General features: G+C 35.8%; 1 protein-coding gene across 2 annotated transcripts in view; it reads left to right on the plus strand.

The window, feature by feature from the left end:
* The window catches only part of LOC135700646 (branchpoint-bridging protein-like), a 230,846-nt gene that overhangs the window by 202,059 nt on the left and 12,860 nt on the right, over window positions 1–15,927 (plus strand). The window contains exons 7-10 of one of the 2 annotated variants that reach the window (XM_065221219.1): window positions 386–862; window positions 3,478–3,579; window positions 11,813–11,945; window positions 12,032–12,262. In XM_065221219.1, coding sequence (XP_065077291.1) covers window positions 386–862; window positions 3,478–3,579; window positions 11,813–11,945; window positions 12,032–12,140 — 821 coding nt within the window. In that variant the 3' untranslated portion in view covers window positions 12,141–12,262. Of the gene's footprint in view, window positions 1–385; window positions 863–3,477; window positions 3,580–11,812; window positions 11,946–12,002; window positions 12,263–15,927 lie in introns of those variants that run through there. The other variant, XM_065221220.1, reaches the window with a different exon arrangement.

Raw genomic sequence — 15,927 nt, forward strand, 5'->3', positions numbered from 1 at the left:
TGGAATATGCTGAATATTGAACTTGTTGAAATTCGGAATTGGTGGAATTTTTGATATTGGATTTTTTATTTGATTTGATGAAATTTGAAGTTTGTTGGAATTTTAAATTAAGAATCCGTTGGACTGTGTTGACATTATGTATTAGTTAAATTTTTAATATGGAATTGAGAAATCGTTGTAAATTGGAATTTGCTGGAATTAGACATTTGTTGGAATTTGCAATTTATTTAAATTTGTTGGAGTTTGAAATTGGAAACTTGAAATTTTGTTGGAATTCGGAATTAGAAATTCAGAAATTTGTGTAATGAATTACATACAAAGAGGCCATCGCGAAGTGTTTCATAACTTCAATTAATTCTTATTCCACCCTTCCTTCCCTTCTCAGTACCGAATGGAACGAATGGCAACTGCAACGGCACCACCATCAACGGCCACAACGTGAACAGCAGCAGCAATAACGGCACATCCAACGGCAACGTGACACTGAACGGAAACGGTCTCAACGGTAATCCGGAGATGATGCACCATCAGAGCTGCGGCGTTGATTCGATCACATCCAACGGTACCGCAAATGGCAGCACCAGCAACGGCTGTGGGGGTGTCCTCTCCGCTGGAACGACGCTCGGATCGGATGGCACTAGTAATCACCCGTCGCAACATACCAACAGCACTAATGCTCAACAGCACCAGCATCACCAGCACCACCACCATCAGCATCAGCATCAGCAGTTCCTGTCGAGCAGTGCAGCGGTTGCGGCAGCGGCAGCCGATGCAGCAGTAGCAGCAGCGGCCACTGCCTCCGATATGAGCAATCTGATGCCGGTCGACGTGAACATGACGTCGGCTAATCACTTTGTGAACTGTAAGTTTGTTGCATGATCGTTCTGGTCTGTGTTTGTGTTTCAAAAGGTATTAGCGTAAAAGTTACAGCTGATTGGATTGGGTTTTGCGGAATGGTTCCTGCTGCGAGGAGTGTTGGTTTCTGAAATTCGTTCAGAGCTTTGTTCATCTAGATTATTACCTTGAAATTACATTTCCTTTACTGGTTACAAAATTGATGTTGGAAAGCCTCAGAAATTTATTTAGCTTGACCTCAATTTCCTCTGAAATTGATTACAAAATCCTGATGATATCTGATTCGAGCTCATTTCCATGTAGTATTCTAATCCCCGACGAATTGGAACGTGCTTTCCGTTGCAAAAACAAGGTCCAGCGACGGGGAAGGTCACACCCTCCCATGGGATTAAAAGAACCTTTCCGTGAAAATGGCTCTTCTGCCTTAGCCATAACCATGTGTATGTATATGAATCTTAATTAGTATGCCCAGGCAAAACAAGTTTACGAACGAGTGAAGTCCAACAAACGAAACGACGACGACGACGACTGGACTGAGCTGGCTATCCAGCGTTGACCGACTTGTCGACACGGTGCCAGCTCCTGACTTCCGCCCGGGGACGTTGCCAAAACAGCGCAGCCAGTGAGGAGATAATTGAAATTGTTAATTGGGTGGTGCCGACGCATGTGGCCCACCTCGCAATGGACGCCAACTCCGGGAGAAAGAGAGAAAGAGATAACGAGATCCTAACGAGAATTTATCGCTATTTATTTGGCACAGTCGAGTGCGTCCGATGGAAATGGTTCAATTATAAAAGTGTTGAAATGAACGAAAATTTAAAAATTAAATTTCAATTCAAATCCACCCAGGGAAAGAGTTACCAGGTTGAACTTTGAATAAAGCATCCGCCTGCTGGCGGATGACGATTCTCCCTGCCGGAGCACGATCGATCCGAACCGCATTGGCACAAACACACCGGATGGATTTGGGTTGGATTAATAAAGATGATGATGATGATGATGACGTTGAGACTGTCCAACGATTTGCAAAGGGAGAAAGTTGAGTGCTGGAAGGAAAGTGCATTTCTTCGGTGATAAAAACTTCTATGTTCCACAATGGAGCCAATAGAGAAGTGATACGAACTTTTACGATGTATAGAACTTCCTCCTAGGGGTCCAACAATTTGCAGTTTGATGACCAAATGGGGAAAATCAGTGACGTCGTGAGAGGTGAATACAGTTGTTGGATATATTTTAAATAATTCGAATCAATTTTGGCAATTATCCAAAAACCAATCATCTAATCCTGATATACTTTTACACACCTAAATATACCGGGCGTAACATGATACCCTTTGAAGTCTTTTTATCCTCGTTTCTAACTAGGGTGACTTTCCCTCTGATCTAGCCGTTAAGGCTACTTTTATTCACTTGTTGACATGATCATACTGGAACAGATATTCCCAAGTTCAGCGCATCCAAAATCACGTTTGGTAGACCATTTGGTCCTTCCAAATGTCCAAATCTGCCCTGGCCAGTTAGGACATTTATTCCTAGATCTTCAGTTGTTTCAGGTGATCATCCTTTACCCTTCTTAATATGTATTCCTGATACTTTTCGATTGCAAAACAAAACCCTTGCTACGCCATTTGTCAACCAACCGATGAGACAATCCAAGAGAGGCGGACAAGCCATATAGTTTGCATACCAAATGAGTTATTCCTGGTCTGCGGTCGGTCGATGGGTCCATCTTACTTGCAACAGATGACCGAAGCAAGAGGCAAGGACCAACCGAACGTGTGAGCGTGTGTGTGTGTGTGTGCCCGTTTCCTTAATGAAGGAGAAAGTTTCCACATTTTATCACTTCATATTTTACCGCACTCCAGAGGAAGCTGGTGGCGGTGGCGCTCAACTTGAGTTATGTAATACATGACGTTAGAACGTGTAAGTTTTATGAGATAATGGAATTTTCATTTTGCGCGAGGAGAGGAGACTGAGGTTGACCGGTCGCATATTACAAGTGTACGGGATTTAGTGCTCTAGTGGGTGGGAGCATAGGAAGAAGCTCAATTTATGATATGCCGTAAACTTTGACCTCAGGCCGTTCTCCAGGTGGACGTGGGAGCGAGGTGAGGCAGTAGGGGAGAACAGTACATAACGCACCCCCGGGGTAAGACGCACTTTTTCATTTTATTTTGAGTTTTTCTTGGAATTTTAAATCCAATTCTAGGATTTATCATGCAGGATTTTGAGTTCAGATACTATGCTAGAAGTGCTGCTTGATAAGACAACAAAAAAGTTACTTAATAGCCATGAAAAACACAAATGAAAGTCAGCTGGTGCGTTCTGCCCAGGGGGTGCGTTCTATACCATTCTCCCCTAAGTTGCAATGTGATATGTTCGATGTCATCCTGGGACATGATCGGTTGGAAGTTGGTCCATTTGTGGCTGTGAAAGCAGAACTTTGGTCGTCGCTTTTTGTACCTAGGAGCAGCGATTTATTTCTCCGATAAATAATAGTCCCAAGGAGGAACTTTACTCGTACCCAGCGTTCCAATCAGCTGTAGCCTTTTACGCCAGGGTCGATTTACTTGGCAATGGTTTTTGGTTTTTGCTTTATGGTTTTCGATTTCTTCCCTGCAGCCCTGCCAACGACCGATATCGAAGCACAGACGCTGGCGTTCGTTGAATCGGCAAATGCATTTCTACATCCGGCGCTGCGAGGAGTGAAAACTGTGAGTTTAGGTAAGAAGGTGCATGACTATAGGAATACATTATTGAGAAAAAGGCATTCCGGAATCTCAGGAACGGTCTGCCCTGGATATTGTGTGGAATAGCTTCTAGGAAATTTTGAAACATTCCTCCGGTAGTTTTAGCAATTCTTTTCAAAAACAATTCCGATAAAGGTTATTTTTTAAAAGCCAATTTTTATACCTATTGCGACATTCCATTCGAGAATTCTAGTTGAATTCCCATCTTAAATTTTCGTGGAATTCCTCAAGAGATAATATTTTGAATTCTAAAAGTAATTTAGCAGTTATTTTATTAAAGAAAATTATTGTAGAATTCCATTTTGATATTAAAGTAAAATTGCACTCTGATATTATTGTAGAATTCCGTCATCAAAATCTTGAAGATTTCCAGTCTTAAATTCTTGAAGAATTTCATTCTGGAATTCTTGTAGAATTCAATTGTGGAATTCTTGTAGAATTCCATTGTGGAATTCTTGTAGAATTCCATTGTTGAATTTTTGATAGAATTTTATTCTGAAATTCTAGTCGAATTACATTCTGGAATTCTTGCCGCAATTTATTCTGGAATTCTAGTAGAATTCCATAATGGATTCCTTGTAACAATCCATACTTGAATTCTTGTAGAATTTTCATTCTGAAATTATTGTAGAATTTTCATTCTGAAATTATTGTAGAATTATATTATGGAATTCTTGTAGATTTGCTGTCTGCTTGTAGAATTTCAGTATGGATTTCTTATAAAAATCCATTCATGAATTCTTGTTAAATTTGAATTTTTAAATTCTTGCAGAATTTTGAATATGGAATTATTGTAGAAATACATTCTGGAGTTCTCGTAGAACTCAATTCTGGATATTTTGAAGCACTCTATTATGAAATTCCTTAAGAAAATATTTATAAGATTTTTTTAATTCATTTTTGAAATGCTGGTTAAATTATTTTTTTGGGTTTCTTGTATAATTCATATTAGGAATTTTTATAGAAATCATTATGAAATTCTTGTAGAATTCATTAAACGAATTCTTGTAGAATTGCATGGAGTTCTTATTAAATATTATTCTGGAACTATTGTAGAATTAAATTTTGGAATTATTGGTGAATTCTATTCTGGCATTATTGAATAAGTTCATTATGAAATTCGTCCAAAATTCCATAATTGAATTCCTGTAGAATATGATTCTGGTAATCATACAGAATATAATTAAGGAATTCTTGTAGCACTCCATTCTGGAATTCTTGTGAAGAATGAAACTCCAATATTTGAAGAATTATAGTCTGGAATTTAAGAGATTTTCATTTCAGTCTGGAATCTTTTTAGAATTTAATTATTTTGGAATTACATTCAGGAATTCGTTTAGAATTGCAACCTTGAAACATGTCATTCTTCAAGCATTCCATTTTAGTAGCATTTCATTCTTAGATAATTATAGAATTTTTTTTGCGATTCTTGTAGAATTCCTTTATGTAAATCCATATAGATTTTTTTTTGTAGATTTCCATTCTAAAATTCTTACTGAAATTGATTCCAGAATTCTTGTAGGATTCCATTTCAGAACTTTTCTAGAATTCCATTCTGGTGTTCCAGAAAATTCCATTCTGGAATTCTTGTTGAATTCCTTCCTGGAATTATTGTAAACTTCCATTCTGGAATCCTTGAAAACTTCCATTTTAGAATTAATGAAGAATTCAATTCTGGAAAAAAAAATTAAATTCCATTCTGGAATACTTTTGGAATTCCCTTCTAGACTTCTTGAAGCATTATATCATGGAATACTTGAAAAATTATATTCTGGAATTCATGTAAAATTCCATTCAGGATTTTTTTTTGGACAGAAATCAAAAAATTTTGTTGAATTAGTTTCAGGAATTCTTGTGGAAATCCATTCAGAAATTCTTATAAAATTCCATTCAGGAATTCTTGATTTTGGAATTCCGGAGTTTTTTTCAGAATTCCATGCAGCAATGCTCGTGATATAACATAATAGAAATCTTGTAATATTCTTTTCTGAAATTATTTAAAATTCAGTTTTAGAGTGCTGGTTGAATTAGTTTTTGGAACTCTTGTAGAATTCACTCATTGAATTCTTGTAGAATCCATGTAAAGAATTCTTCTTAAATAATATTCTGGAATTATTGTAGGGTTAAATTTTGGTATTACTGCAGAATTCTATTCTGGAATTATTTAAGAAGTTCATTAATAAATTCATGCAAAATTCCATTATTGAATTCCAGTAGAATGTTATTCTGGAAATCATACTAAATTTAATTAAGGACTTCTTGTAGAACTCCATTTTGTAATTCTTGTGAAAATCCATTCTGCAGATATTGTAGAATTAAATTCCAAAGCTGTTGAAGAATTTCTTGACAAATTTCATTCTGCAATAATTGAAGAATTACATTCTGGAATTTAAGAGATTTTCATTTCAGTCTGGAATCCTTTCAGAATTCCGTTTTTGTCGAATTACATTCAGGAATACTTTTAGAATTGCAACCTTGAAACATTACATTCTTCACGCATTCCATTCTTGAAGCATTCCATTCCATTTTGAAATTCTAATTGAATCAAATTTTTCAATTCTTGTAGATTTTTTTTTTTTGAAGATCCATTAAGATTTTTTGTAGATTTCCATTCTAGAATTCTTACTGAAATTGATTCCAGAATTCTTGTTGGATTCCATTTCAGAACTTTTCTAGAATTCCTATCTGGTGTTCCGGAAAATTCCATTCTGAAATTCTTGTTGAATTCCTTCCTGGAATTATTGTAAACTTCCATTCTTGAATTTTTGAAAACTTTCTTTATGGAATTAATGAAGAATTCACTTCTGGAAAAAAAAAATAAATTCCATTCTGGAATACTTTTGGATTTCCCTTCTTGACTTCTTGAAGAATTCTATCATCATATACTTGAAAAATTATATTCTGGAATTCGTGTAAAATTCCAATCAGGATTTTTTGGAATAAAATAAAAAAATCTTGTTAATTAACTTTCAGGAATTCTTGCAAAAATCCATTCAAAAATTCTTATAAAATTAGATTCAAGAAATCTTGATTTCGGAATGACGGATTTTTGAATAACTTTCAGGAATTCTTGTAGAGATCCATTCAGAGATTCTTATAATATTCCATTCAGGAATTTTTGATTTTGGAATTTTGGAGCTTTCAGAATTCCATGCAGCAATTCTCGTTACATTACATAATTGAAATCTTGTAAAATTGTTTTCTGAAATCCTTGTAGAATTTCATTCTCCAAACCTAGAAGAATTCTTGTAGAATCCCATTTTGCATATCTTGTAGAAGTCCAGTCTGGAAGTCTTGTAGAATTTAATTCTGGAATTCTTGTCGAATTCCATTCCGCAATTCACGTTGAACTTCATTCTGAAATTCATTTAGAATTTGATTCTTGTAGAATTTTATTCTGAAATACTTGTAGAATTCCATTCTGGAATTTTAATAGAATTTCATTTCAGTCGGAAATTCTTGTCGAATTCCATTATTGTAGAATTTCATCCAGGAATTCTTGTGGAATTCCAACCTTGAAACATTACATTCTTTAAGCATTCCATTCAAGTAGCATTCAACTCTGGAATTATTGTTGAATCCAATTTCTCAATTCCATTAAAATTCCATTCTAAAATATATGAGGAATTCCATATTGAAATTATTGTAGATTTCCATTCTAGAATCAAGAATACATAAATTTCATTCCTAAATCCTGATAGAATTCAATTCCAGATTACTTAAAGAATTCCATTCCGAAATTCTACAATCATTGCATTCTGGAATTCTTGAAAATTTTCACCATGGAATTCTCGTAATATTCCTATCTGGAATTCTTGTAAAATTCCATTGTGGAATCCTTGACAAATTCCATTCTGGAATGATTATTAAATTCCATTCTGTAATTATTGTACAATTCCATTCTGGAATTCATGAAAAATTCCATTCTGGAATTCAAGAAGAATTTTATTCTGGAATTCTTGTCGAATCCCTATCTGGAATTCTTGTCGAATCCCTATCTGGAATTCTAATGGAATTTCCATCTGGAATTCTTGAAGAACTATATTCTGGAATTTTTGAAGAACTATTGTCTGAAATTCTCGTAGAATCCCATTCTGGAATTCATATAGAACTCCAGTCTGAAATTCTTGTAGAATTCTATTCAGGAATTGTTGTAGAATTCCATTCAGAAATTCTTGTAGAATTCCATTTAGGAATTCTTGAAGAATTTCATTTAGAAATTTTCCTTTCTTGTATGATTCCCTCCAGGAGGTCTGGTATGATTCCATTCAAGAATTTCAATAAAATTCCATTCAGGAAATATTGCTAAATTCCACTCAGGAATTCTTGTAGAATTATGCTCTGGAACTATTAAAGAATTCCAAGCTCGAATTGTCTGAAATTCAAGTAGAATTTAATTCTGGAATTCTATTAGAATTATATTCTGGAATTATTATACAATTTAATTCTAGAATTCTTGAAGAATTTCGTTCTGGAATCTTTGTAGAATCCCATTTTGCAAATCTTGTTGAATTCCATTCTGTAGTTAATGGTGAATTTCATTCTTGTAGAATTTCATTCTTGAAGAATTTCATTCTTGAAGAATTTCATTCTTGAAGAATTTCATTCTTTAAGAATTTCATTCTTGAAGAATTTCATTCTTGAAGAATTTCATTCTTGAAGAATTTCATTCTTGAAGAATTTCATTCTTGAAGAATTTCATTCTTGAAGAATTTCATTCTGGTAGAATTTCATTCTGGTAGAATTTCATTCTGGTAGAATTTCATTCTGGTAGAATTTCATTCTGGTAGAATTTCATTCTGGTAGAATTTCATTCTGGTAGAATTTCATTCTGGTAGAATTTCATTCTGGTAGAATTTCATTCTGGTAGAATTTCATTCTGGTAGAATTTCATTCTGGTAGAATTTCATTCTGGTAGAATTTCATTCTGGTAGAATTTCATTCTGGTAGAATTTCATTCCGGTAGAATTTCATTCTGGTAGAATTTCATTCTGGTAGAATTTCATTCTGGTAGAATTTCATTCTGGTAGAATTTCATTCTGGTAGAATTTCATTCTGGTAGAATTTCATTCTGGTAGAATTTCATTCTGGTAGAATTTCGCCTTTTTAAAATTTAATTCTTGTAGAATTTAATTCTTGTAGAATTTAATTCTTGTAGAATTTCATTCTTGTAGAATTTCATTCTTGTAGAATTATATTCTTTAAGAATTTCATTCTTGAAGAATTTCATTCTTGTAGAATTTCATTCTTGTAGAATTTCATTCTTGTAGATTTTCATTCTTGTAGAATTCCATTCTTGTAGAATTCCATTCTTGTATAATTCCATTCTTGTAGAATTTCATTATTGTAGAATTTCATTATTGTAGAATTTCATTCTTGTAGAATTCCATTCTTGTAGAATTCCATTCTTGTAGAATTCCATTCTTGTAGAATTCCATTCTTGTAGAATTCCATTCTAGTAGAATTTCATTCTTGAAGAATTTCATTATTGTAGAATTTCATTATTGTAGAATTTCATTATTGTAGAATTTCATTATTGTAGAATTTCATTATTGTAGAATTTCATTATTGTAGAATTTCATTATTGTAGAATTTCATTCTTGTAGAATTTCATTCTAGTAGAATTTCATTCTAGTAGAATTTCATTCTAGTAGAATTTCATTCTAGTAGAATTTCATTCTAGTAGAATTTCATTCTAGTAGAATTTCATTCTTGTAGAATTTCATTCTTGTAGAATTTCATTCTTGTAGAATTTCATTCTTGTAGAATTTCATTCTTGTAGAATTTCATTCTTGTAGAATTTCATTCTTGTAGAATTTCATTCTTGAAGAATTTCATTCTTGTAGAATTTCATTCTTGTAGAATTTCATTCTTGTAGAGTTTCATTCTTGTAGAATTTCATTCTTGTAGAATTTCATTCTTGTAGAATTTCATTCTTGTAGAATTTCATTCTTGTAGAATTTCATTCTTGTAGAATTTCATTCTTGTAGAATTTCATTCTTGTAGAATTTCATTCTTGTAGAATTTCATTCTTGTAGAATTACATTCTTGTAGAATTTCATTCTTAAATAATTATAGAAATCCTTACTGGAAGTTTAGTTGAATTTCATTTCAGTCTCGAAGTCTTGTAGCATTTCATTATTGTAGAATAATATTATGGAATTCTTTAAGAATTTTAAAATTGCAATATTCCAAGTTTTCGACGTTCCTTTGATTAAGCATTCCAATCTATTAGCGTTAAATTCAGGAATTCTTGTAGAATTCAATTTTTAATTTCATGTATGATATGAGGATATTCATATGAAATTCCATTCTAGGGTTCTTGAAGAAATCCAATCCGGAAGTATCATAGAACTCCATTCTGGAATTCATAGAAATTCAATTCTTGTCGAATTAATTCCAGGGATTCTGTAGGAATTTACAACTGGATTTCTTGCATTATTCCGGTCTGGAATTTTTGAAGAATTTTAATCATAAATTCTGAAGAATTCCATTAAGAATTCAAGAAGAATTTATTCAGGAATTCATAAGGAATTCCATGAACAATTCCTGAAGAATTCAATTAAGGAATTCTTGAAGAATTCCATTCAGAAATTTTAGAACAATTATATTCTGCAATTTTTAATGAAGTCCTTTGAGGAATTCTATTAAATTTCATTATGGAATTCTTGTATAATTCCATTAGAAAGATTGTAGAATGCTAGTAAGGAATTCTTGTAGAATTCCATTAGGAAATTCTTGTAAATTTCCCTTTTTTAATTGCCGTAGAATTCCATTAAGGAATTCTTGTAGAATTCCATTCAGGAATTCTTGTAGAATTTCATTCAGGAATTCTTGTAGAATTCCATTCCACAATTTTAATCTGGATTTATTGTAGAATTCCAAACTGAAATTCTTGTAGAACTTCATTCCGGGAGTCTTGTTGAACTCCATTAAGGAATTTTCGAAGAATCATGTTCATAAATTGTGAAGAATTCCATTAAGGAATTCTTAAAGAATTTTATTCAGGAATTCATAAAGAATTCTATGAACAATTCCTGAAGAATTCAATAAAGGAATTCTTGAAGAATTCCATTCAGAGAGTCTTGAAGAATTATATTCAGCAATTTATGAAGAAGTCCATTCAGGAATTTTTTAAAATTCCATTCAGGAATTCTTCAAGAATTTTATTTAGGAATTCATGAAGAATTCCATGAACAATTCCTGAAGAATTCAATTAAGGAGTTATTGATGAATTCCATTCAAGAATTGTTGAAGAATTATATTCTGCAATTTTTGAAGAAGTTCATTCAGGAATTCTTTTATAATTCCATTCAGGAATTCTTGAATAATTCCATTAAGGAATTCCTGTAGAATTCCAGTAAGGTATTATTGTAGAATTCCATTAGGTTATTCTTGTAGATTTCCATTCTGGAATAATTCCATTAAGGAATTCTTGTAGAATTCCATTAAGGAATTCTTGTAGAATTCCATTAAGGAATTCGTGTAGAATTCCATTCAGAAATTCTTGTAGAATTCTTTTCTGGATTTATTGTAGAACTTCATGCTGAAATTCTCATAGAATTCCCTTCTGAAATTCTAATATTCCATTCTGGAATTATTATTAAATGCCAGCATGGAAAATTATCGAAGGATTTCACACTGGAATTCTTGTAGAATTCCTTTCTGAAATTATTGAAAAATTCCATGCTAGAATTCAATTCTTTAGTTTTCAAGGAATTTCATCATGGAATACTTTTTGAATTGATTTAGGGAATTCTTTTAGAATTGATTTGTGTAATTCTTGTATAATTTCATTTAGGATTTTTTGTAGAACTCCATACTGGAATACTCTTATTATTCCATTATAATCATTTAGAAATACAGTCTGCAATTCTTGCCAAATTCCATTCTCTAGGCTTTTATTTAGGAATTCTTGTAACGTAGAATTCCGATATTGATCTACAGGAACTTTTAATGAATTGTCAAAATGCCAGATCTTCATTCCCGAGTAATGTCAAAAATCCCGTAATAAGATTCTGAATAAATTCTGTCTGGAATATTGATCAATTTCCCGTCCGGAATCCTACCAGAATTCATATCTTAAACACCTGAACAATTTTCCTCTGGGCTGTATTAAGCATTTTCGACTGGTATTTGGTATTTATATATAAATTGCCCCTAATTTGAAACTCATTTTCACAATCGACCATCCTTCTTCCGAACAGCTCGAAAGCGACCCCTGCTGGGTGGTCCTCGTTCCAGTATGAACCCGACGAAGCGAACCGTAATGACCCTGATTGCCCGCGCCCGAACCGCTCAAGCCATGCACGGATCCCGAACGACAGCCCCCATCGGAGAGTGAGTTTCCCTGGCTTCCCTCTGCTCACACCACTCACATCACACCTAACCGATAAGCCTTTGTTTTCTTCCTCTGGCTCACACAGACCCATTCAGGTAATCACTTCGCCGCTGATTCTGCAACCCTCGCTGGACCTGCTGCAGAGTAACGGGACCGGATCGATGCAAAAGGAAAACATCCTACAGGGGGCTTAAACTGAGGCTGAACGGCTACGAACGGTGGGTTCAGAGGGATCAGAACGGTTGGAGGCTGAGAAAACAACGGAACGAAACAAAAGGAACACTGCTTTCAATGTGTTACGTAGGTTAGACTAGAGGTGAGTAGTATTTAAGGATGAACATTGTACCTATTCATCAATGAGCTTCCTTGCAAGGACTTAGTTAAATTTACTGCACACTTCGAGTAAGTAAATTGATTGCATGTAACCAGGTGGCTGAATGCTACAATCCTGACAGGTTCAGTTTGATTGAAAAGTAACACCCACTCGTAGGATAGCTTCATCTTCTGGAAAATCGGTTCTCCCTGCTTACAGTGAATAGCAGACTAATTAATTGCTTCCATCAAGCTCTGCTCTGGAAGCAGAGGAAGACTAAGTTCCCATTTATCTCGCCAAGCCTCTGGAGGGTGAAAGATTACAAAGATTTTACCCTAGGGCTCAGCGGAGATCGTGTTTGCTCCGGAGATTACGGAAAGTTTTTCTGATCCTTGTCAAGAACGGGGAAAATTTTCTGAGAAGCACGTGCAATCGTTTTGTTCACATTCTCATGAATTTAGGATGAGATTTTCAATGCAATATAACGACTTTTCACTCGCAACTCATATTGTGTTATTCGAATGAATGGTCTTTTGATTGCAGTCAGCTGCCTTTTGGCTCACTTCCATGCATTTTTAAAACTCTTATAAATTGAATTTTTGGGAGCATTTCTTTTGAACAATTCATACGAGCTCATAGTTGAATGCATATTTTTCATTTATCCTCACTTACCGCAAATGAGTTCTTTCTTCTTTCCCGGAATGTAAAGTGGAAAGATTTGTGGTCAGTATAGCCAGTTCATGAGTCGAAAGGGAATTTGATATTCTGCTTTGAATAGAGAGTGAAGACGTGTGGAAAACGGTTAGCAAATTGGCTTTTATTTCCATCGCTCATGGGATGCGGTTTGAGTGGGCTCTGAAGACGGGTCTTGGAAAGCAATTTCACTATAAAATGGGAAACAGCACCACTCTTTTAAGCAGCTTTCCACTTTTTGATCCCACTAGGGCAAGTCAACATGAGTTTAGTAATTCAAATGCTACTGAACATTGAGATAAATGTACAGTAAGAAATTTACAGATTTGCTCCTGTAAAACCTTGATTAATCCACCTGCTAGTGGCAAGTGCCCTTCTATTAAATTTAATATATAAATTGAAAATCAATTTAATTGATTTTAATACTCATGAATTTGGACAATTTGGTAAGTCTATTTAAAAAAAAAAAACATTTATGTTAAAGCTCTTGAAAAATATCCTTCAGATTTCATTGTTTCTTGGGCTTACACAGCATCGCTGTGGATCTTGTGCTTACCTTTAAATGGCTGCTCAATGCAAAGCCACTCTTTATTCCGTGGACACGCCAACCTTTACTCAAAAGTACCGTCTATTTGAATAGTCTCCCCCATCAGCAGCTACTTGCAAAGCTTGCACCGTTCGCCATGCCAGGCGCAATCTTCACTGAGACTGGCCCCAGCTTTTCTCAAATCGACAGAGGTGCAGAGGAAAAGTAGCTCTACAACGTTCCTCCTACGTAAACGGCACTGGAAATGGAATCGTTACACACCTTATGCCATTTCCTGCTATCCAGGACCAGGCAATTCCAATCTCGCCCATAAAACCCACTTTGCATTGAATGGAAACTGTTAGAACCCCGTCTCGAGAGGGAAAACTGTGTTTAAGAAGCATCGCCAGTCGAATGATTTTCTCCCTTGAAAGCTAAAAGCTGGTTGCCATTTTTTCCCCAGAGCATGAAACAATTAAGAACGCTATGAATTGAAAGTTAATTAAGGCAATGGAATCGAAATCGATAAGCAAATTGATTTTTTTTCTCCCTCAAAAGGATGCAACCCTCAAAGAACCTTTCAGCAAATTTAATTTTTCGGAATGGCTTCTCCCCTCGCCCTGCGCCGTTGTTAGCCATTAAAGTGTTTTCCCGCACGGAAGTAGAAAATTCACGTTCAACTGGTAATGCAATGGCAATTCAATTTTATGATATGCCTCGGTCTCAATGGCTTTTCCATTCCAGCAGTTTGAATGCAACAATCCTCTGGTCATTCAGTGTGGAACCGTGAAAAGGATCGAAACTTTGCTGCATTTTTTTTATTCCATTTCGAAAAAAAAATATACAATCCTTTCCGACGACAAGCCAGGGAACCAGGTTCATACCGCCGGCCGCTCTGAGGCGATGCACACAGCATGAATAAAGAATTGGATAAATTGTGCACATAAATCTCGCATCGATTCATTCCGTTTCCGTCCCTTTTGTGCATGTGGCGGGTTTTCGTTGCATGGAGAGTCCGATTTGGCGTTGTGGGATATCAAGGATTCTTGTTCCGCAATGCTGCTCCATTTCCTTACAGCTTCGTTACTTCTCGGTGTGGATGCTTCCACTGGCGATGTAATTCTGAATCCGATTGGCCTGATCTGTTCCTTGTCGGATGCTGTGTAGAAAGCATCGGCTGTTGTTGTTTCATTCATGTTCGAATGCTTGAAATGCAATTCCTAGAGAGATGTACGATTTGAAGATCGTACATCAAAGTTGACGTTGCGGAATTGGAATGTAGGAATGAAAAATATTATCGTTTCAAATGGAAGAGTGGTTTTAAGATAAAGGTCAATACAAATTTTGTTCCTTGTTGGTTGCACCCAATCGGGAGATGCTAAATTCTCTTATAGTTTTGTCAAGTCACCTTCTTTGCAATATTTTTTTTTCTTTGGTTTGTTTTCCATTGATCTTGTTTTCCGTGCTGAGCACCAATGCTCCCGTCGCCAGGAAAACAGCTCCCACACCTGGACCCTACCTGTCGACCCATCAACTCATGAACCGGAGTGAGAGGCAATCACGATTACCACTACACCCACGCACAGTGGGCAAAAATTGACAAAACCGCGACTAAATTGAATATCTTGGCTGACAAACGATTTCAGTCAACATTTTATACATATTTTTAAAGGAAAAACTCTGCTGAATCGTTTGGTGGTGGTCTCATTGGCCGGAGACTACTGCCTACAGAGAGAGAGGACCGGGATCAACCCGAGTTCCCGGTTAAGTAGGAAATGCCACTATCTAACGACATAGTTTTACCGCACGCTCAAAATACAACGAACCAATGACAGTTCCCTAACGGCGCCGGTGGTGTAGTGGTAAGCGTGATTACCTCTCACCCCAGCAGGCCTGGGTTCAATCCCAGTCGGCGCCGCCGGGATGTTCTGAGGCATAACATCTCTGATCACGCCTTCCTTCGGATGGGAAGTAAAGCCGTTGGTCCCCGGTTCATGAGTTGATGGGTCGATAGGTAGGGTCCAGGTGTGGGAGCTGCCTTCCTGGCACGTCGGTAGCATTGGTGCTCAGCACGGAAAACAAGATCGACGGTAAAAACAAACCAAAGGAAAAAAAAAATGACATTTCCCTATTCCCCAAGCCCGTACTCCACTGGGGAACAAAATTCCCTCCCGCTAGCAGGGCCGTACTCGGGTACCACATCTTCCTTCTTTAAATAGAATCCTACAGCTGATAATCTGCAAATTTTGTCGGTCTCTTCGTAGTTCGGCTCTGTCATGAAGGTACGCTTACTTTAGGTGCTTGATCCAGCTTGAAACCATAGAATTCGTCTTCGTGTTTCCGCTGGCAGGTCAGAGTTAGTAATCTTCTAGCCGTGTTTCTGTCATATGATTTTCCGCTTTCGGGATCTTGCACGGTAACCCGAGGACCGAACCTGGATACTACTACG

The sequence above is a fragment of the Ochlerotatus camptorhynchus genome, unplaced genomic scaffold, assembly GCF_037179485.1.
Source record: "Ochlerotatus camptorhynchus isolate MF236.1 unplaced genomic scaffold, CSIRO-AGI_Acam_v1.1 ptg000140l, whole genome shotgun sequence".
Lineage (NCBI taxonomy): Eukaryota > Metazoa > Arthropoda > Insecta > Diptera > Culicidae > Ochlerotatus > Ochlerotatus camptorhynchus.